The sequence below is a fragment of the Ochotona princeps genome, chromosome 15 (genome assembly GCF_030435755.1).
Source record: "Ochotona princeps isolate mOchPri1 chromosome 15, mOchPri1.hap1, whole genome shotgun sequence".
Classification (NCBI taxonomy): domain Eukaryota; kingdom Metazoa; phylum Chordata; class Mammalia; order Lagomorpha; family Ochotonidae; genus Ochotona; species Ochotona princeps.
The window spans coordinates 48,352,166-48,375,539 of NC_080846.1; the positions used below are offsets into that span (position 1 = coordinate 48,352,166).

General features: G+C 39.2%; 1 protein-coding gene across 4 annotated transcripts in view; it reads right to left on the reverse strand.

Moving 5' to 3' along the window:
- Nucleotides 1-23,374, reverse strand: part of ANKS1B (ankyrin repeat and sterile alpha motif domain containing 1B) — a 1,050,054-nt gene that overhangs the window by 368,863 nt on the left and 657,817 nt on the right. For all 4 annotated transcript variants that reach the window (XM_036492291.2, XM_036492289.2, XM_004583128.3 and 1 more), the window contains exon 15: nucleotides 16,706-16,812. In XM_036492291.2, the coding sequence (XP_036348184.2) occupies nucleotides 16,706-16,812 (107 nt within the window). The remainder of the gene's footprint in view (nucleotides 1-16,705; nucleotides 16,813-23,374) is intronic.

Here is a 23,374-nt window from a genome sequence, read left to right on the forward strand (position 1 = left end):
TATTTGCATAGGGCCCTGAATCAAAAAAGGAGATTGCACTGCTCTTGGGAATTTCAGAGGTCCATTTAGACAGAATGACTAGGATGGAGGGAAAGACCAAGTGGGCTAGAACTATCAGCAACATCTCCTGCTCTCCAAAATTTTCTATTCTACACACACACACACACACACACAGTGTTCACCTGCCTTTCCTCATATCTACAAGTAAATGAAGGCTTATTCTTCAGAGTATTTTAAGAAAATCTTTTTGGCGAGTTCCAGAGCAGTGAGTGTGGCAGTATATAGGACACTCTGACTGTTAAACAGACACCTGGCTCACAACAACATCAAGTTTGTAAGTCCAAAAACTGCACTCAAGTACACCCTCCTGTACACAGCTTTTCCATGCCTTTGTCATGAAACATGATATTTCAAACTGCCAGTCACTGGAGTATTCAGAACCTCGATAGCAGAAATTAAAAATAAAAGCCACAGGAAAAATGAAAGCAGAGAAATGATCAAAGAAACAATTCTGGGAAGACAATTTCCCAGAAGGAAACTTTGTATTTAAAGTGCCTAACAAGTGTGGGTGGGATTAAAAAGACACCCGTTTAGTCACGTATTAGTGACACATCTTCACACGAAGGAAAAAGAGAAAATCCTGAAACTTCTAAAGATGGAAAAAAGATCACCTGTAAAGGAACCAATGGCAGGATTCTCATCAAACATGGGAAGCACCAAAAGACAAGGGAGCACGGTCTGCAAAGCTCTGGAAAAATCAGATTCAGCCTGTGTTTAGTTTGTGCTACAAAGCAGAACACAGATTAATCAATCCTGAGCTTGGAGTACAAGCATTTTTAGATTCACACAGGCTTAGAGAGCTGCTTCTTTAACAAAAATTTCCTCTTTAAAAAAAATTATTTCAGTGTGTTCTCCAGCAAAATGAAAAATTAAATCATGAACAAGGAGAAAACATTCAAAGGAGAGTGGATTCAACTCAGCGGTACAGTGAGGAGAGTCCCAGAACGATGCCTCTGTGGCCAACTCGCTGAACAAGTCCACTCTGGGGCAGGGAGACCAGGGAAGATACCATATCAGAGAAGACAGGATGGTGGAGACACGAATTCTAATGGACAAAATTAAAGCGGGAAACACAAAGCAGCAATCAGAAATGGCAAGGACAGCATAAAAGAATTACCAATATATCAATAGCAGGGAGTTCTTAGGGTCACTCCGCTATTTCCAGTTTAAACGGTGTGTGATTACCACCATCATCAACTTCCAGCCCCTCCAGGAACCCACACATGCGGTGTTTTCTTCTTTTAATCTGTGATAAAGATTCTTTTACCCCACCAGTGGCTCAGAGAAAACACTGGACTCCATGGTGAGCAAGGAGGAGTTGAGGTCATGGTAATGGGATGTCTTGCTGATTTGCCACAGAGTAAAAACTAAGTGGTTTAAAATGAATAACAAGTGATATTTCAGATCACCTAAGTTGTGGGTTAAGATTCAGTCTGCAACCATATTGTGGATAAAGACATCCAGGAGACCTAAGAGAAGATGATAGGAATAAGACAAGTGCTCATCTCTCATATCCGGATGTCAGAGATGGGTAAATAGAAGATGGAGTGTCTACCATGCAGCACAGATCACCACCCTCACTCCATGCTGATGACTGGCCGGGCTGTAGTCAGACAACTGAAGGGGATCCCCTCTGGAAGGATCATACAACTGTGTGCCTGAGTGCTGATGGCATTTGTTTCTGCAGAAATCTGCCAGCGACAGGGAGAATGCTGCAGGCTACTGGTTACAGTTCAAATTTTACTTGTACATTTGTTTGGTTATTAAGGATTTATGGGATGCATGGTGCCTGTTCTCTCTATATTAACAAAAATATTAACAATCAACAAAATTATATATTACTTCGAGATAATTACTTTAAATAGTGCTCCTTTGTGCTCATCCTACTCTTCATATTTCTTTGCTACATGTCATTTTTAAAAGGATCTTGTTCCTAGGTCGAGCTAAACCATGTTTTTGGAAGACAGTGAGATTATAAATCAAATAATCAAATCATTTGCCAAGCCCTTCCTTGTCCTCATTTCCCAGACTGCCCAGAAAGACCTTTTTAGCACTCTCATTGTCTTGGCTTACAGGAAGCAAAGGGGCCTTCATTTTCAGCAGCACCCAGGCTCTGAGTCTCAACACTGCTATTGCAATGGTAAGCTCTGATTACAGCTTTTCAAAGTGCACCTTTTCATGGTGCCAGAGAACAGTGTTCCAAATAAGTTTCAATACAATGCTTTCTAGTGGCATCTCTGATACCACAAGTCATCACTGATGCCCAAGTAATTACCATGTCAGGACTCTAGGTCTTAACAAGCAGCCCAATCACCCACAACCTCAGGCTGGTGATTAGCCAGTCAGTCAACTGACATCCAACACCCACTGGCAGCATCTGAGGGATGATCAGGGAGCAGGCCCTGCAAAGCCCTTTCCTTGAGGCACTTCAAACCAGAAGGGGCTGAGGGCTGTGCAGTGGAAGCAGAGCAGGGTTTTTATCCACATCCAGAGACAAAAAATAAACACATACATCGATTCTTGAGTCACACAGAGCAGGCCGAGAAAGGTCAGGTTGGAGTGGAATCAAAAATGACTTTTCTTCTCTTCGGTTCTATTGATTTCCTTTTTACCCCTTGCTCACTACTGGACCTGACTCACGGAACTCTTCCGTGTGTCACACTGCTTTTAGCGTGTCTCTGTTCTTATCCCACATTACTCCACCTGCCCGGAAGGCTGCTCCTATCCACTTAGACCTTGTCAGCCTATGGATTTTTCCAGTCTATCAAAAGTTAGTATAAACTTAAAGTCTTCCATGGAGCTGAGTCACTCAGTTTCAGTAGGTGTGGTTCTGAACGAATCTGTTCATAAGTGTTTCTCAAATAGATTCTAAGCTTCCTGGGAGGAGGGGTTGGTATATCAGAATTCTACAGTAATAAAATAGCTAATACATATAGAACAATCAAGAGTTAGTGGTGGTTGGGGCTATGAGCACAACAAAATTGTTCTTTTTGTTCCTCCTCATCATCATTATCCTCTTCTCATCCTCTACTCTTTATTTAGGAGCCTATGCATAACAGCTAACACCTAAGTGTCCACTGACACATATGTTTCTTCACTGGAATTGTTTCAGACAAGCTGTGTTTCATTGGTGAGTTTCCGTGCTTTGGACAGTGATTGTGGTTCCCAGATGAAAGTGAGGATGATTGTTTTATCTACTGGTGACCGAGGGCAGCAAGCATCTGTGAAGCAGCAGCAGCTCTCACAGGTGCATACATTTACTTCTTGGGAATAAGATATTCTTTACAATATGAAGCAGCTGACAACAGCTTCGCTGTGACATTGAGCTAGTCTACTAGCCCTCAGGGAGATGCGCCTGGTTGGGGAAATTCCTCAAAGAACTTCATTTTCTTTCGTATGAACTGATCATGGTTAATGAGTTTCAGGCAGGTGTTCCCAGGTACATCCTCCTTTATTTCCAGTGTGTGTGTGCTGTGTCCGTTGTGTGCCTAGCTGGCCTCATTGAGGGGTCATTAAGCTGTCCACCCACATTGTGTTTTTGCAGTGTCTGAACCACGGCGTCACCAGACAGGTGACCCTTTGATTCACACAGACATATGGGAGCCCTGGGATTGTTAGTGACTATCTCCTTCACGCTTTCAAATACTGTATGAATTTTGACATCTCATCACCTTTGCTCATGCTTCCATTTGGTAATGTATCATTCACATCATCTTGGTTCCTCAGTATTTAAACAAATCCCACACGAGTCCATTTTCTCCAGAGTCTTCCTTGATCACTCCAATTCATAGACATTTCTTCTTTCTGTCATAATGAGTCACAGAGTGATGACAGTGATTTCTCTAGCAGTTACATCCTGTGCTGTGAAAATGCCTGCACTGTTCACCTTTCCTGCTATTTGAATGAATACTGCTATTTAGCCATTAAGGTAGGTCTGTAGTGTCAGCTCCCTGAATGAACTGGGGGATCTCTAAGCACATCTTGTTATGCCCTTCTATAGTGCCCACCACATTAGCACAGTGAGATGAGCATAATAGACACTGGTTTATCTTGAAGAAAAAAAAAACTACTGGATTCTTGAATATTCAAGTATTCTCACAAATATATGATCACAGTTTCAACAACTAGAGTTAAGAGAACATTCTGCAATGAGTGGGAGTCCCTGAATGTGTTTCTTAAAGAAAGCGCTAAATACAATCAAATTCCAGAAAATCCCCATGGTGTTCTGCCAGTGGCACACACGACTGCATGGCCTGGGGGCCTGAACAATTCGGCTATTGTCCATGCACATATAGCTGAGCTGGTTAATCGAGTTCTTTGAGGGATAGAAGCAAATTCATGTCTTTTAACTTTCCAATATTTAGTTTGTTTGATGTAAGATAACTGAGATCAATGGGTTAGGGATATTTTGGTGCCTGTAGAATAATTGTGTAAGCCATTTCCCTCTACGATCCAATGCATCCTGAAGGAAAGTGCCATAAAGTCTCAGGACAACTTCTGTGTATCACTACAGTCCTGTACTGGCTAGTCAGTAATTCCAAAGGGGTTTGCCAGCTGAATGGAACAGGCACTTTTGTCATCATTATGAGTCATCACCGACTGAAAGCATGCAGTTACCTTAATCCAATTCTTACCATCACATTGTGAATCAGCAGGCACTATCTCTAGTTTGCACATGGGAAAATGGTGCTCATAAAGGGTAAATGACTAGCCCGCAATCTCACATTAAGAAGGTGAAGAAGTCAGGCTCTGAAAGCAATTCTGTGCCTCAAAGTACAATTGTCTTCTCAGTTCCTAGTGAGTGTGAGCGTCTATTTCTTTGCTGAACTTAATGATCACAAATCTCAAGTGAGTCCTCAACATAGTCTTATAATCCTATTCTATTCTCCTAATCAATTCATTCCCAATTTCTAAGGTGTTTTGATCACTTCTCTATTGTTAAATCCTTCACACCTGGCTCTCATAATGTACTACAAAATAGAAAACACATCTCTACACTGTCACCACCTTCTATACAAACCTCTATGGTTCCCGTATTCTCTATACTCCCTTCTGTTATATTAGGATTATCTGTATCAAAGGCCAATCTCTCCACTTGGCTCTGGATTCCAATCCCTCTCATCTTGTTGTTCAAGTGAGTCCCTATTTCTTCTCTAATATCTGTCTACAAGGAATTCCTTTAGGGGTCAAAATACTTGTTCTTTTTTTTAATCCTCCCCTCGCCCCCTCCAAATTACCTTTCAGTTACTAGCTTATTCTTTTTGCTCCCAGTATAAGAAAAACTTTTCGATACTAATCTGCTTTATCATTCCTTCCATCCAATGAAATATAGGTTTTGTAGTTCTTATTTCATAAGATGTGCTTTGGTCAAGTTCTCTAGTGGCCTCTATGTTGCAATCCAGTGGCTACCTTCGTAATCTCATCCCATTTGATCTCTCATCAGCATTCTATCCAACTGATTACTTTCCTATGGAGCAAGATTTGGAGGAAAAAGAAATTCACTTTGAGACACTTTGAAGAGGTAGTAGCATTCACGAGGGCAATTTTAAAATTTGTGGAAAATGAAAAAGATGCTTATTGCAATACAAAACTTTTGAAATCTATGCATTTTTTTCATAATAGGTATTTTGTGTGAATGTTTCGGAGAACTTTCATATCAGGGGTAGGGAATTTTGCCTTATTTCAGTATCACCAAGAAGAGGGCCAAGAGCTAAATCCTAGGACAGGACAGAAGCAGAGAAGGTCACAGAAGGCGACAGAGAAGAGGGGGAACAGGAAATATCAAGGGGAGAGAAGCGAGCGAGGAGAGTAGTTGGCAGAACCACAGACCACTGAAAGACCAGGAAAATAAAGACGGAGAGAAGAGTACTGTGTTAGACACCAAGGAGTTTACTAGGCACATAATTCAACGCCGGGACAGAGGCGAATTGCATCACTGCTGACTGCAAGTCAGCACGTGAACACATTTTTCCAAGAAGTTTGGTTGTGAAGCAGAGTGAGTAGTGCCAGGACAGAGAAAATGAGGGAAGCTTTTGAAAATAATTCAGGTTGTATCTCAAGTTTCATTGGAGATTTTATAGGGAAGGCTTAACCATGTCACACACCATTTATACAACTAACTCCAGAAACTATTTCTTCTGCTTCTAAACTTGAGATAATACAGGTGGAAGAGCTTTTAAAAGTATAAATTGCATTAAGAATGTAATATATTTTTCTTCACTGTTTCATAATTATTTCCCAAGGAGTAAAAAGGTTGAATTTTTTTTCATTACATAATAAGCCTTCCACCCATTTTATTCAGTAGTTCTTCAATAACTGAACTGATGTGAATGATCTTTTGTTTGCTTCCTTTTGGAAGAGGAGGAGATTTCCGGAGCTGACGTTTGCCGGCTTCAACATTCCCGGTCACTTTTCTGGGTTAGCAGGCGACTATATGGCTATGTAAGACTGATGTATGCTAAATATTTAGTTCTCTATTTATAGGATTACCCATTTCTGATAAAAGAATGATTAATATATAATTCCTCTTAAATAAATTTGAAATACTTTAAGTGGCTAGGCCTTAAGTTTCCAGATATCCTATAAAATTCTGGCAGAAAAAAAATCTAATTACTCTTTCCATCCATCTACGCAGACATTGGCTTATAGATCCGAGATGTTAAAAAATGCCTTGGATATGAATTCTATCTGTTATTGGTCAATTCAAAAGCATGTAAGATTAAGATACTCTGAAATTTAATTCTGTTGGCTCAAGGGGCAAAAAAATCAATGGCATAATCTTGGGGGGCCTATATAAGTTATTAATTTTATCTTTCATCTTCCTTAATACACATCTATAATTCATCCACAGAGTCTTATTTTTCAGTACTACTTTACTTCACTTTCTCTCTTATGAATTACACTGCCTGTGCTTATGATGGGCACAGACAAGTATGGGAAGGCACAGATGAAGTCGGGAGATGAATACAAGGACCCACAAGGTATTCTTTCCATGTCTTGTTAGTCTGATTTTTTAGGGAATAAAAACTTGTATCCATTCTTCATGACAGCTCATCTATCTGAAACAAGGATTGCACAGAAGGAAAACCCAGGACTTCTATGAATCCAGCTGCAGTTTGATGCAGGACCTGCTAGAGGCAGGAAATGGCCCCACTCAGAAGAGCCCACTATCTGAGGACAAACTTGATCTGGAATTTCATCTTTGTAGTTGTAACTGTGTTTGGGAGAAGTTTAAGCTTCTTCCTCCTCTCATATTCTCAGCACTGTTCCAAACTGGCCCTCTCCTGAACTGTTCTTTGTCCAAACCCAGGACTTTTCCTGGCTGACTCAGACTCCACTCCCCGTCCCTGGAAACTCTTCCTGAAAAGCTTTCAATCTTTGCACTTGGGACCAGATATGTAGTCTCTTTGCAACTAAGTTGTGTGATTTGTAAAACTGGAATAATACTACCTACTTTCCAACATTTGTGGGAAAGATGATATTTGTGATGATGTATGTGAAGTTTATATTAGCAAATTCTCAATAAATGTAAGCATTCAATTTTAACATGCTTTGTTTTCTTCTGTAAACGCTGCTTTCTAATATCAATTTCCTTGTGGCTGTTCTTTCAAATACTTATCAACTAAAAGAATGGCATTTAAATGAAACTTATTTTTGAGAAAGTGGCAAACTTAGGGGCTAAGAGAGGCTATCAAATGAAATGCTGTTGCGATAGGGATTTCTCAGGTCTGGCTCAGCTAGTTCTCATGTTGGATAGCTACATGAGCTTGCATGTGATTGCCCATGCATGGAAAACTAAGTTATCAGAAGACCACATCTATCATTGACGAAAGAGCAATAACATCTTCTCCTGTAGGGTGGATTTAATTGAACTAATCAAGTGTTTACTGAGTGACTATTATGGACTGTATTGTTATTGTGAGGGAGCACGAGTGAAGGAAACACACACACACACACACACACACACACACACACACACACACACAAATTTACTGAGGTCTGCTAGGAGCTGAATTGTGTCCCTGACAATTTACACATTGAAAGCCTTAACTCCAGTATGTCCAAAGAAGCCCTATTTGAGATACGATGTTTACAGAGGTAATAGATTTTAAATGAGTTATTAGGGTGGGGTCTAATCCAGTGCTATTCGTGTCCTTTTAAGAGGAGGAAATTTGGGCACAGATAGGCACAGCGGGGAAACAACAGGAAAACACAAAGAAAACATGTTCATGGCAGATGGGTTCAGAAGACATGGTGCCCTCACAGCCCTCAACGGAATCAACTCTTGGTCTCAGACTTCCAGTCTCCATAATGATGACACGATGCATTTCTATTGTTTAAGCTGCCAACTTTGAGGCAGTCTGCTATGGCAATGCCAGCATCTTCTATGAGGATCTAGTATGTCCTAGAGACTGGAAGAATAACACTGAAAGGGATTGTTCTCACTCCCTGGGGCGGGGCAAGGAGGGGTAGGAAGGGGAGTTGGATAAAGCTGGTAACTCAGCTTTGTTTGATAAATGTGTTCTAATAAGGGAGGGGTGGGGAGAGTCAGTGAAGGAAGGCTGAGCACCACCAAAGAATTTGCTGAATGCTCCACAGAAGGGATCTTTGGAGTCAGGCTTTTGAAATAGTAACTACCCAGGCTAAGACTGTGTGCAAGAAGGGAGCGCTCTGAGGAGAGAGGAATACACAAGACACAGTGAATACCAGTCACAGATTTGTAAATGTGGTGCTGTCGTAAGACTACAAGTAATCCAGCAAGGCAGGAAGCGAAGCAGGGAAAGATGAATGTCCCCAGAGCAGGTGGATGGGCCTGGGCCTTCCTTGATTAGGCCAAAGACAGGAGATGGGCAATTCTGGTCTGGTCAAAGCAGGGGGCTCTTGTGTGGCAGTAGGGGAGGGGGTGAAAAGTTAAGAAAGCAAGGTAAGGGGAAAAGGTGAGATAAAGAAGGCAATTTAGGTCACACAGGTTTAGAAATCCAGGCTCTGTTGTTGTTGCTGTTTGTTTTTTAAGCATGTTGAGGTTTAAATCCTTGGTTTATCATGACAAAGTTACTATTACTGAGCCATATAGAATTTAAAAGTTTAACTCAATCAATAGTTATTGAGATGCTGCTATGTGCCAAGCACTGTGCTGAGCTTTCTAACAAGAGCAATCTCTGCCTCTCGGGGACTCACTTTCTGGGGGAAGGAGCATACATCTGAGCTGATAACTGCAATGAAATATAATGAGTGCTATCACTGTGTTTAGAACAGGGTGCAGAGAGAAGGGCCAACTTTGTCAGCTAGATGAGAGAATGATTTTAGGGGAGACTCCAGGAGGAGATGGAGGTTAAGCTGTTTTGTGAACAATGCTGCACAATTAGGTGAAGGAGGGAGAGAAGGGGATGCCACATGGAGGGAATAACAGGCTTCTTTGCAGCTGTGTTTTTCTAGCTCCCATGCCTGTGCAGTTCCCTTGCTGAAAATACACTCTAGTCAAGCAGCTTCCCTCGCTCCTGCCAGATTCCTGAAGGCTGGCTCTCGCCCCAAAAGTCCTAAGCTATTGACTGGTTCTTTTGTAACAAATGGGCCTTCAGGAACCCTTCATGGAGCCACCTGCCTAATTCCCTCACTTTTTTTCTCCTTTCTCGCAACAGTGTTCCTCCTTTCACCGGGCATCTCCTGTGTCTCCAGGTAAAAATTATGTGTTGGATCAAAGAATGGTTCTAACATTTGAGCAGTTCCAAATTGAGATGAGGGGGTGCAAAACAGGGCCCACTGGCCAAACCTACCTGCCTGTGTAAATAAAGTCATGGCAGAACACAGCTTCACCATTCACTCTATGCTGTCTACTGCTGCTTTGTGGTAGAGCAGAAGAGCTGAAGAGTTTCAGGATGATGTGACTTGCGAAGTCCAAAATATTTACCATCTGGCCCTTTACAGAGAGAGTTTGCCAGCCCCCCATTTTGGAGTTTAAGTATAACAGAGATAATGAGGGGTAGAAGAAGGGTGATTTTTTAAAAAAGGTGACTACAGTAAAAAGTATTCCTTATCCATATCTGAAGGGTCAGAAAAGGATTTTACAGCTCTAAGAAGTGACAAGCAGGCTAAGAGCTAAAGGATAAAAAGGAGTTAAGAGAGAAAGGAAGATTGTTCTTGGCAGAGAGCAGCATATGCAAAAGCCAGGCACTGAAAGAAAAACATGCAACTTCCTACTGCAAAAAGCTAAAATTGGAAAAGAAGTTGGGGCTGGTCATAAAAAAAAATCTATCATAGTCATATTAAGGATTTTGGAAATGCCTTCTATTTTCCCACAGGTAATGAATAATCTGAAGGCTTTTAAGCAAAGTGGTGAGTGCTTAAGTGAATGTGTGCTTTGGAAAGGTCACTCAGGATTCAGTGACAGTTAATATTTTTGCACACTTGCTGTATGCCAGATCTGTGCTAAATGCTTGCATGAAAACACATATACGAAAATATGTAATAAGTAGCTAGACAGCAGCACAGACCAGCTCAGAAAACAGACATGAATCTACGAGAAACGATAATTTCCCTAGAATGCTGCTCGCATTTAAAAGGACCAGGAGGATCAGGAGTAGAGGGTGAAACAAAAGGGCAGTGTCATGTCATGGAACCCAAACAGGGAACAAACAACGAGGGAATAGGGGCCATCAGCTACTGTCAAGGGGAAAAGTGAAATCAAGGGGGATTGAGAGCAAGGAGATGGAGTGGTGATTTGGCATGAAGCAGATCACAGCTGATTTAAAAAGAAAGATTGGGAAACGGACAGGCTTATTAGGAGGTTAAAGAAGTGACTGGAAGTGAGAAAACGAGGTCTTTGCCATTGAATATCTGTCTGAAGGATTTGTCTTTCTAAAGATGAAAAGAAATACAATAGTGGCTGGAGCTGTTAAAATTGGTCTGCATTTCAGCAGTCTTAGTAGGTTTTCTGACTCATGAGATAAATTCCTCATCCTAAATATCTGGTCATTTAAAGCAAGACTGGAGACCAAGTTATGCAAATGTGCTGCAAGACCAAATTAAAGGCCAAATCATGTGAGCATTAGAAAGTAATGGGAGCTCTACTACTGCATTATTGGAAAATGGAGGAACACATTTTAATGCTTGAACATTTAATCAGAGTAACTGCTACTTGGAAGAAAGACTGCTTTGCTGTCGCCAGATTAGAATCATGCTTACTACCTTCTCTGAAAACCACTTCCAACATGGTCATTTCTGCACATGCCCTCATTTCTAACATTTTGCTGCTCAAGCAATCGCTAGCCTTCTGAGGCTAATGGGCTATACAAGAACAATTAATAGCTCTGCCAATTGCAGTGTTGTGCCCTGCATCTTTAAAGAGCTCAAAATATTAAATAACAACTCCAAAGAACATTTCTTCTAATCCCTCATTAGATTGATTTTACAGATGAGTGAACTGAATCATAGAGAAGCTGAGACAGTGGAAATGAGAAGTCTTACTTTAGTTTTCTCACCTCACAGTGGAGATATTGCCTATTATGTTTATAATTAAGCCATAGTTTGGACAAAGAATGGTTCCCTTTTGGTTTTGAGTTTTAGATACTGACAGATTTGAAATGCCAGTGGTTGAAGAAAGTATGTGATTGTAACTATTGGCCTAAATGACTTTAGAAAATTATAAGTCTTCTTCCAGTATAAAGCCACCCACTCCAGTCAGAATCTAGTCTGTTTCAGAAACAGGAAGGCATTGGGAGTATAGCAGGTATTTTTCTCTTGGATCACAAAACTTGCTTGCTTCTGTATCTTTAAAGCTTTAGCAAACATTTTCTAAACATTGGAATAAGAAATCATAATAGGGGTGATTATTTTTACCTTTTAAAGAATATTTTTTCCACTTCAGTTTTACTTACTTGGTTCATGATATATAACTAAGATACTTGAAAATCATTTTAATCATGCCAATTTCAAGAAGAAGTTTTGTTACAGAAAAATTATAAGAAAGTGGAAGAGATGCAAGTCTGTTAACATATAAAATGCACCACCAAATGGGAGGGAAGATATTGGTTAAATATGTACCTATCGGTCTAACTTAGCTCAAGTCCTTTATTCAAATGGTTGGCTTCCAAGAGCATGGTGGGTCTACTTCAGGGTGTCCTAGGTGATATTCACTTTGACTTTCAGCAAGTACTTTGTGAATAATAGTGCCCTTCAGTTGTACAAAAATGTCAGTTCACATAGGGCTGTCAGTATTACTTTTATTTCTCACTCTGTAAAGACTGACACTTGAACATTTTAATAATGGTCAAATCATATTAGGTCAATAGAAGATGTTAATAATACTGGTTGGTATAATTGCATTTCCCCCCTTTGGGGTTAGAGTTGACAAATACAACTGTCAGCTCATTATTATGATGAGTCTAGGATGCAAGACTTCTCCAAGTAACATACATTTCTTATTACAGTGTGGTGACTATAAATCTGCCACAACATAGCTAGTATTTTGATATTCTTGGTATCTTTGTCTTCCTTTACTCCATGTTCTCATAGGCTTTACCTTTTTTTAACCTACTGTAATTTCTTGCTGGAAAAACAATCAGAAATTAAGTGCATACACTGAATTATGGTGATTATATAAAAAGATGAGGGGTAAGGAACCTGTGTGTGTGCGTGCGTGCGCGTGCATGAGAAGAGAGAGATGTGTTATATGCAGCAGTGTATATTTCTGCTTGTAGGAACTTGTATGATGTGCATGCCAAGTAACGATAGATCTGAGAACACTGCCAAATCAGGCTTGACACGTGACTCTTCAAAGTATTTAAGGAGTGAGTTTGCTGTGTGACTTAAGAAGGATAATGCTCCGCGTTCCCAACAGTAAAACAAAGTTCCCAGTTTACAAATGAACCTGGAGGTCCATCTAATACAGCCTCCTGCAGATTTGTGTTTTACTGGCAGGTCTCTGTGCTTACCCAGTAGGCCAGGAGTTAGGAGACAGGCAAGGACTTAAGTTAATGAGACCTGGACCTGACTTACAAAAGCTCATAGAAAATAGAAGTAAAAGAAATTTCTTTCCTGTCAAAATTTTCTGAAAGACATGCATATTTTTCAGCACATATTTTTAAAAAATTTCTTGCATGCAGGGACTTCAACTTTTCACACCAAATTTTAAGTTACTCTTTGATTGAATTTCCCAGGTACTTTTTGAAGTATCCACTTACATAAGTAAAAACCTAACTCCTAATTCTAGAACAAAAATGATGTCATGCCAAATATTCCTATAAAATATAACCTTCACATGAGTTCAAAGAAAACAGGGCCCCCCCGGACTGTAGTCATTGAGTAAGGTGACATAAAGAAGGCAGGGGCTGAATTCAATTTTTAAGGATAAAATGAAGACACAAAGGAAAGAGCTGTTCAGGACAAACTGGGAAAGAGAAAGCGAGTCCAAACGAGCAAAGCCATCAAAACAGTAATAGACAGTCTTGAGAGTTAAGTTTAGGAAGAAGTCAGCTGTTGTCACACTTAAAGACAGAGGATGGTAGAAACAAACACAATAAAAAAGAGATAAGTATGTGCATTTTCTATGTAGTCACTCTGCACCTAAACTGCTTTAGGGGCAAAGAGGAGGGTTGAAACATGAACGCACACTGCATGTTGTGAACCCAGGGAATATGTGTGAGATGTCAGAGGAGAATGGCAGCTACCCCAAAGGCTAGGAGTTCATGGCTGAGCCAGAGGTGGGTGACAGATGAACAGGCAGAGTGTGGCCTGGGCAAATCCTTGACTCTGGGGGCTTTGGGTTTCTATACAGATGAGATCTCTTGCAAATCTTGATGACCTGAAAAACTCTGCAACTTTTCTTTGTACCAATATAGGGTATAAACTCTCTTCCCCCAACTATTATGGAAAACAGAATTTAAAATATTTGTAATTTTGACTTTAAGATATAGGAAAGAAATTCACATTTCTATAAAATCAAGGATAAATAGTAACAGTATGTAAAAGTAACAATAGTTGACAGATATTTAAAAACAAAGGTCCTTCTTTTGTAACTATGTCTAGGAATGGATACAAGTAATCCTTATGAAAGTTAGCCATAACCACATAGATAGAGCGTTCCTATATGATGTCTTATGTAAGGATATGTAGAACACGTTTAGCAAAAAAAAAATAAGCATTAAGCACTTTGAAAGTTACTTATACAAACTCTTTAAACTCACATTCACGAATGAATTATTAATGAAATGAAAATTAACTCCTGAGAATGTTTCCTAAGTAGAATACTTCTATGTATAGATATTATACTATGATGTTTCAACCAACATTAATTATATCCTCTTAATGCCTGCTGCCTTACTCTAAAAAGTTAATAAGACCTGTACCACATCATAACTAATAGGAGTGTGGTGCCTGTTGCTTAGGCAACAGAATGAATACATGCAGGTCAGAATGTGTTTCAAGAAAAACAAAAGGTAGAAAAGACACCGAGTGCAGATCAAGCAGGCCGAACAGATTTCTAACCACATTAATGAAATCTGTTTCTTAAAGTGGGCCAATCACATTATTGTACTTAAGTTCAGAATTAAATAAATCAGATTTCTGAATGTCGATAAGTAATTTTTATAAAGGTAGACATTTATCTCTTCTGTACATAGCAAATAAATGGTGCATGACAGCATATAAGCCATTAAATAAGAGTGTACTATGATTTACTTCAGTTTCATAATTAATTAAACCCTCTAAAAAAGAAATCAAAATGTTTTTATCCTAAAGCATACCTCATGAAGAAAGTACCTGATTGGTTTATCTGAATTTACAATGCTTTCTTATTTTCTGGAAAATCACATATAAGACTTGGAACTAAATATGTAAAGACAACAATCTATTATTAGATCTTATTTTTGTCATATTTGTTCAGCATTTTACATTCGAGATAATTTTGTATTGCTTGTACACAATTTACTTGTGGGTTTTTTTATGATCTCTATGCAAATATTTATTTTAAAATCTGTTTGATTAACCTTTCAGTTCAAGGCTTTTGAAAAGAGGTTATATTTACTCATAATTTTTAACATCCAGAAGAAACTGAGTTGAATTAAAATTTTTCAGTATGGCCAAATGATGTGAAGAATCCAAACATGTAACTTCTTATCGCATCAGAATGAATCTGGACAAGGGTTGGAGGGTATGAATAGGAGATGGGAAAGAATAAAAGACTGGGAGATATTGTAAACATAAATAATGATGACTGGACTTCTGTTTGATAATTCCTCTCTTTCTGCCCTATGCTTAGCATCCTTAGTCTGTCCCAAGTCTGATCAGGTTCCCAAGACTCCACGGCAGTGGAAGAACTTTCACTTTTTCCCTATTTTATTATCCATAATATATTGTTTATTGAACCAGTGACAGTGCTTGTGAATACAAAAAAGATAACAGTAGCTGAATAATTCTTTATTGAAAAATAGAGCTCATCAAAAGTTCTAGGCACACAATTACTCACAGCTCATATTTTCCCAATTTTAAAAGCTAATGGACATACACATTTTTGGAGCAGGAGCAGAAGTTTAGAATTTTTAATAATCTTCCAATCAAGCTTGGAAAAAAGGAATACCAAGTGGGAATACAAAGACCTGACTAGAAGTCATTATTTTATCAGTTTTTGCATTAGTGAGCTGCAAGTGTCAGCTCCAGCATTTTACTTAGGAACAGCGATTGTTGCTCTGAACCAAAAGTGTGTTACATGCCTGTATTTTGAAGGTCTCCCTAAATCTGGGAACTATTGGTATGTACGATGGGACCTTAAAGGCAAGCAAAGGTAACAAGGGCTGTGACGTAGCTGAACAAGGGGAGCTTCGGAGCACTGGGGGAGGTATGGAAATGAGGAGGAGGCTGGGTTGCCAGTGTGCACCCCTTCCCACCCTCTTCCTCACCTATAGGCACCACGGTGGCAAGTTTGCACACACCAGATTTAGACTGTGTGGAAACCAGGATTCCGAAGTGCATGAATGTACTTCGTCCACCGACCCCTCTTTCTAAAAAAACTGGCAGTTAATTGACCCAAGTGTTTGTTTTCCACCCAAGGTAATAAACAATGCTTCACAGCTTTTCCATCAACATATGTAACTAATCGAATGCTTCCCATAATTGACCATCTGAAGCAGTTTTGCTAATGAACTGAAGGTCATTTTCATGACTGAAACTGCTTATTGAACAATTATCAGGGGAAAAAAATGATCTTCACATCATCAACATAACAAACTGTCTAATTAATGAGTGCATGCTGATGCTCGAGGAGATTAATGCTTCAGGAATCTAGAATTAGCTGGAGAGTGACATAACTTCACTGGATATTCTAACATTACAGATTTAAATTTTTTTAAAAATCACACAAAGAATGACAGGGAAAATAAATATGTTAATCTTCTTTCACTGTCTATAAATAGTACTCTCACTGGTTCATTCACATAACACACATGTATATGGATACAGACAGACCTCATTTTTCAGCTTTGTGTCTACATGTACACGGTAAGTTCAGCCCTCCGGGCATCCGATTTTCTAATACAGCTACATATAGAAAACTGACCAATTTTGGTACAAAATCAGGCTGCCTCTGAGCCATGTAAGACACATAAGAAGCAAAGACAGACAAAAGGCAGCTCCGTGGACACAGAGAGCGTCTTACCATAAACTGCACATTGTCAAATCCATTAGCCATCAGGTGGTTCTCGTACTGAGGTAGCCCAATGCTTTCCAACCATTGTCCCACTGATTGAACAGGGCATCTGGGTCCTGTAAGAGGATGAAGAGGGAAGCGTTTAAGCAGGGAGTAGCCGTCCACCGGGTAATAGCGGTAGTCCTGGGCTGAGAGGTGGCATTGCCACATCATGCTCCTGGGAAAGTTGTTATCAAAGGAGCCCGCCAGCTTGACAGATTAATGTTCTCAGCGAGAGAGCAAAGTCAGAAGTAAAACATAGTTTGCCAGGCAGGCTGTAGAGTATGACTTGATCCTAGCTCCACATTTCTTACATATTAATCTTTACTACCGACCAGTACGTCATACAGCCCCCAAAACCAGGCAGCAGAAGAAGGCATATCAAGCTGTCAGCTTAGGCTGGTCTGCGTTCTGTGATTGTTGGAGTACTCCACAATGAGCAATGCACGGCCAGCAGCCAGCATTCTTTTTATCAAATACTCCTACACTCATCAGTATGCAGCTCCATGCTCCTGGCTCCCCCTCGCTCTCTCCCCTTCATTACCCAGCCCAGGCTACACCTCGCATTTTCAATAATAGCCATCAGATAAGGCAGATTTTTTTTTTTTGTCTGCAAGCTGTAAGCCTGCTGCTGCTGCTTCCTCCTACACACCCATCCAAGCGTCAATCTTGAATGATGAGAGCAGTCAAAACAAATGCAGAAAATAGCAAGACTCAAAAGCAAACCCAAGTGCTCAGATCTGAATTGAATCTTCATCCTGGTCATACATTGCGGAGCCATTTGTTGTGGAATTTTACGTTTCAAAAGATACCAGGAAATGCAAAGCTAGAGCTATAGCTTTGAACAGAGCTCACCACGGGTTCCTTTTTTCCGCGTTCCTTTCTTTCCTTTTCCGCATTTTAAAAACACAGCACAGATAAATGTTTATGATCTAAAGCTTTACAGTGTTGAGAGAATAATTGCGCTGTTTCTTTGCCATGCTGTATCAAAATAAACCTGGGATTTTTCCCCCCCTTTTTGAACTATAGCAAAACACAGAAACTGCAGTGCAATCTTAAAAATCAGGAGAATTCATTTCTCATTTGCTAGGGCTGCTTCCAAACAAACAAACAATTTATTAGTCAAAAAAATCCTGTTCCCCTCTGATATTTATAACCCAATCCACCAGGGTTACTATTGTAAATTAACTATAAAGGTAACATTAACTGAATCAAAAATTTTAATGCAGGAACAAAAGTAATTCAAGAATAACTGATGTAAATGTGTGAGTTTTACTGAATGGCAAACAGACTGCATAATTTATTTAATAATTGGGAGGAACCAGGGATTAATAATAGAACTCAGAGGACAAGATCATTGAAAAGAATAGATTCCTAAAACTGAGAGAACTCACAGAAAGCTTAGTCTACATTCCTTATGGAGGAAGCCCTGGTTGCAGTGTTCTTGGAAGACTATCTTTCAATGTAAGTGCTCCAGAACCACCTGGACCAGAGCTCTAAGTACTTAGGAAGAAGCTTCCACTTATGAGAAAGCTATTTCACTTCCTACCTCGCTTCTTCCAGCTCTGCCTTTGGAGTCACACAGATTGGAAACAGTGCCTCTTCCACACAAAGTACTTTAAGAACTGAAGATAATTGTCTCATTGACTCCCATTACAGTGCCTGGCATATATTAATGCCCAGAAAATATTTATTGAAAGACATATTGCTTTTCTTCTTTCTCCAAACCTCGTCTTTGTCCGTTTCTCTGTTTTTGAGGATGCTGTCAATCCTCCTGACACACCAGAATTAAACCTCAGGACACCTGTACTCCTCTGACTGCTCCCAACAGTCTCCCTGTTCCTGTCAACCCCTGCACAATGTCACACCCAGGATGCTGCTGCTTGTTTTATGTTGATGGAACAGGCATTTACTTAGAATTTTCTTAGTCCAGATCCACCTCATTTAATGTAACAATGGTGCCTATATGAGTGGTCCTACCTCTGACATTTAAAAATTCTGTTTTGTCCATGGTTCCAGAATAATCACTCTAAAACATGGTTCTCATTACTACTTTTCCTTTCAAAGCTTTTTTGTGGTTTTTAGCTGGCTTCAAAATAAATTCTGGATCCTTTCATGACATTTTGGGTTTTTCAATATTGTCGCCGCCCTGCAGCGACACTAAAATGACGAGGAATTTCAAGGGCCTGGAAAAAACAGGAACCACCAGTGCAACCGGCACACACACCGAACAAACACACACGCAAATGAATGAACAAAAAGGGGAGGCAAGGGAACGAACCGAACGAAAACGGGCACGCAAATCAAAAGGAGGGCGAACCAAAAGATCTATTGCCAAAAGCGGGCTGCTTATATACTGTTCTCCACCAATCACTTCTCCCCGTGGGTCCACGGGGCACTATCTGATAGGCCAGCAATCGCAGCGGGGGAGGATGAGCCTATCCTTGTGACTTCCTGCCTGCCTACTGGCGGAACAAATCCCGCCTCCTGGCCCTCGGCCAGCCGCCATCTTGTGACTGCCTCACATACACGTGGGGTTGGCTGCTTCCCACACAAAATGGACAGCATTTCCTCACAAATCAAATCTCCAAAAGGACGCTGATTCAGGTCAGGAAACTTTTTCATTTCAAAATAATATTTAAGATATGTCTCCTTTTTCTAGAAATATTTTGTCGGAGTCTTAAAATCCTTGACGTACATAGTGTATTTTTTCAATATGAAATTATCCAACTAGAACTTAAGAGTACTTAGGAAATTATATTTTCTGAGTCTTGCTTTTCTCATTCAACAATGCTTTATGGGAATTCTACTAATAAAATAATAAGCTCTAATTTAACTACAAATTATTTTAAAATGACTGTATCACAGTCCATACTATGAATACTCACGTTTTTGGTTCTTTGCCTGATATCTCTAAACCCTTCATCGACTCTAAATTTTTTATAAAATTTGAGAGAACTGTAGACTCACATGCACTTACTAGCTGAAATACAGAGAACAATTTTGTGTATACTTCACCCATCATTCTGTAGTAACACCTTATACAACTATGGCCTGACAATGACAACTTAGCAAGTGGTATTGATAAAATCCACTGATCTCCTACTTAGCTTTTACCTGTTTTCTATGCTCTCTTTCGGGTGTCAGTGTTTATGTGTATGAATTCTATGTGATTTTATCACATGTGACATCATTTGACCATCACTGCAGATGGAATACGGATAACACCCATGGAGACATGGCTGCCTCCCTCCATTTATTATCTCCTGGTAACTTCTGATTTGCTGTCTACCTCTATAATTTGGTCATTTCTATAAAGTTTCATGAATGGAATCACTTAGTACGTAACCTTTGGGCATTGTCTATTTCTGATCAGCATAATTTCTCTGAAATTGACACAAAGTGCCTTGTATCAATAGTTTTTTTTTTTAACTAAGTATTCCATCACACAGTTGTACCATGGATCATTTAATCACTCATTGTTCTTTGGAATGATTTCACCATTTTACATCCCCATAAGCAATGTATGATACTAAGAAACTTTGTATCCCTCTTACTACTGAAAAATTATACCTTCAGAATATTTTTTCTTTCCCATTCTCCTTTTCCTACAATCTTGTTTGAACTGTAGAATGCTTTTCCTTTAAGCATTTGCCTTTTTCTTCATCAGTTCTTAGGTTATGTTGATAACAAGTAAATTTTGCTATAATTTAGTACTATAATTTCTTTATAGTATCTTTTTTCCATGTAGTATCTTTTTTTTTTACTCTGTAATCAGTCATTAAGTATTTTTATTGCATCCTACCAACTGGGTTATTCATTTCAATTTGTATTTAATTATCATATAAGTTCATTGCTTACCACTATTTTATATCTTCATAATCACCTTGATCTTCAGATTTTTATTTCCATTTATTTAGGTTTATTAGAGTATTTTCTCATATATTTAGAAAATGTTTTAACTGAAAATCAGAACACAGTGTAGCAAAACATGCTTTGACATACAGCTAAAGTAGTTCTTACAGAGAAATGTATATTACTAAATATGTTCCATAGAAATAGAATTTCAGGGACAGGCATTTTGGCATAGCAAATAAAGACACCAACATCTTATTAGGGAGTGGTTTATTGACGATGGCTGCTCCATTACCAACTCAGCTCCCTCCTGAGGCACTTGGGAAAGCAGTACAAGATGGCCCGAGGGCTTGATACTTGTACCCATGTGGGAGACCCAGAAGAAGCTCCTGACTCCTGGCTTCCCACTGTCTTAATTCCAGGCATTGTGGCCATCTAGAGAGAGAGCCATGTGATGGAAGACAGCTCTTCCAGAAAAATCTAAAAGAGAATATTTGCCAACTCATCATGAGGCCAACATTACTACGACAAAAAAATCTTACATAAAGACTCTGAGACAAGAAAAAAAGTGAAAACAAAATATATCTCAACACAATTTTGGTAAATAGTCCCCAACAATATATACAAGATTTTATAGTATGATCAACATTTCAGTCAAGGTTCTAGCCAGTACAAGAAAAAGAAGCAACAAAAATGAATTCAGATTTGAAAGAATAATAAAAAGCATCTTTGGTGGTACACAGTTTTCTTTTTTAAAATTTGTTTATTTCTTTATTTATTGAACAGGCATAGAAATAAAGAAACAGAGAGGGATCTCCCATCTTCTGGTTCACTCCTCAAACGCTTGCAATTGCTAGGGTTGGACCAAGCAGAAATCAGGTGCCAGGAACAAAATCTGGGTGCATGGACTCACTACTTGAGCCATTATCTGTCGCTTCCTAGGGTATACCTTTGCAGAAAGCTATCCTGGAGAGGGGAGCATGGGCTTGAGTGGAGGCACTTTAGTAAGGAATGAGGGCGTTCAAAGAGGTAGCTGTGCCAATCACCTTTGCCAATATGATTATTTAGGACATCTATGGAATAAGTCAGCCTTAGAAAGCTGGCAGGATACAGGATCAGCACAGAAAAAATCAATTATATTTCTCTATACTAACAGCAAAACAACTGGAACTTGAAACAAAGATCAGTACAATTAACAACAACAACAACAACAACAAACCACGAAACTCTAAGGAATAAATCTGCCAAAGTGTAAAGTATTGGGTGGTAAGTCTTCCATTTGAATTAGATACCAGAAGCACAATGATAAAATAAAACCTGGAAAAGCTAATTAAGATGAATAAATGTATTTTTAAAAGTGATGGCAAAAATCAGGTTTGGGCTAAACTGAAGCCAGGAGCTAGGGATGTCATCCAGCTCCCCCATGAAGCTGGCAGCAATCCAACTCCTTTCACCATCATTTATTGCCTCCCAGGGTGCACAACAGCAGGAAACTCTAATTGGGAGTGGGTCAGAAGGTAAACCTACTTCTGGTATGAGATCTATCCAAGTATGCTCTTAACCATGGCACCAAGCAGCCACTTGCAAAAATTCTGCTCTTTAAAAGGCATTTTTTTTTGCTTTTATAATTATTTCTACTATTTTCCATGATTCATTTTGGTAGGCATAGGGATTCCTTCCTTTCCCTCCCCTTTCTTTCTCCCTTCTTACCAATCCCTTTACATTATTTCAGTAGTATAGTCCTTCAGTAACAGTTACTAGATTAACACTCGGACCTTTAATTACATCGGGGCATTGAAGGTCTTGACAAAAATAGAATATTTGGTATCACATTGACAAAGTATATTTAACTGTTTCACTGGAAGTCCCTCCTTTCATTCAAGAGTAGAAATGTCTACTGCAGTGTATCTTTACCTCCTGATCTGACAGTACATTATACAGTCATTATACCGTTCAGCTAGAATCACACACACACACACACACACACACACACACACACACACCTGTTCATCTAAATATCTGGTATTTTGCATGAATGTCATGAGTTACGAGAATGGAAAGATAAGTCACTGAAAGGAACATCTATAAATCATATCATTAATTAACTTGTATTTAAAGTATCTTAAAAATCAGTAATGAAGGAATTTTAGAGATGGACAAGAGTTGAATAGACATTTAAGCAGATGAGATACATGGATAACAAACAAATGAGAAAGACGCTCTGCAACTTTAGTGAACAGGAAAAAGTAAAATAAAGTGTAATGTAATGTAATCAATACCATTTTTGTAAATAATTTAAAAAGCCTGATTATACATGTTCAATGTAACTATCCATCAGAAAAAAAAAAAAAACAAAATTACTATGGCATATCTTCTCACTCCAGCTAGAATTGCTATCATCAAAAACATACACACACACACAAAAACAATATGTAATGACAAATGCTGGCAAGGATGGGAGAAATGCAAATTAGTACAGCTATTATGAAGAATTATATGGAGGCTCCTCAAAAACTAATAATACATTTACCACTTGACACAGCTAGTTCCATTGCTAAGTATACAATGAAAGAAATGGAATCATAATTTGATTCCTATGCTCACTGCATCGCTATTTACAGTAGTAAAGGTAGAGAATCAACCTAGATTGGCGAATGGATAAAGAAAATGTGGTCTACATACACAGTGGAATTACTGAGCTATTAAAAAGAATGAAATCCTCACATCTGCAGCAAAATGTTTGGAATTGAAGATTCCAAACGATACTTCGTGTTCCCTCTTACA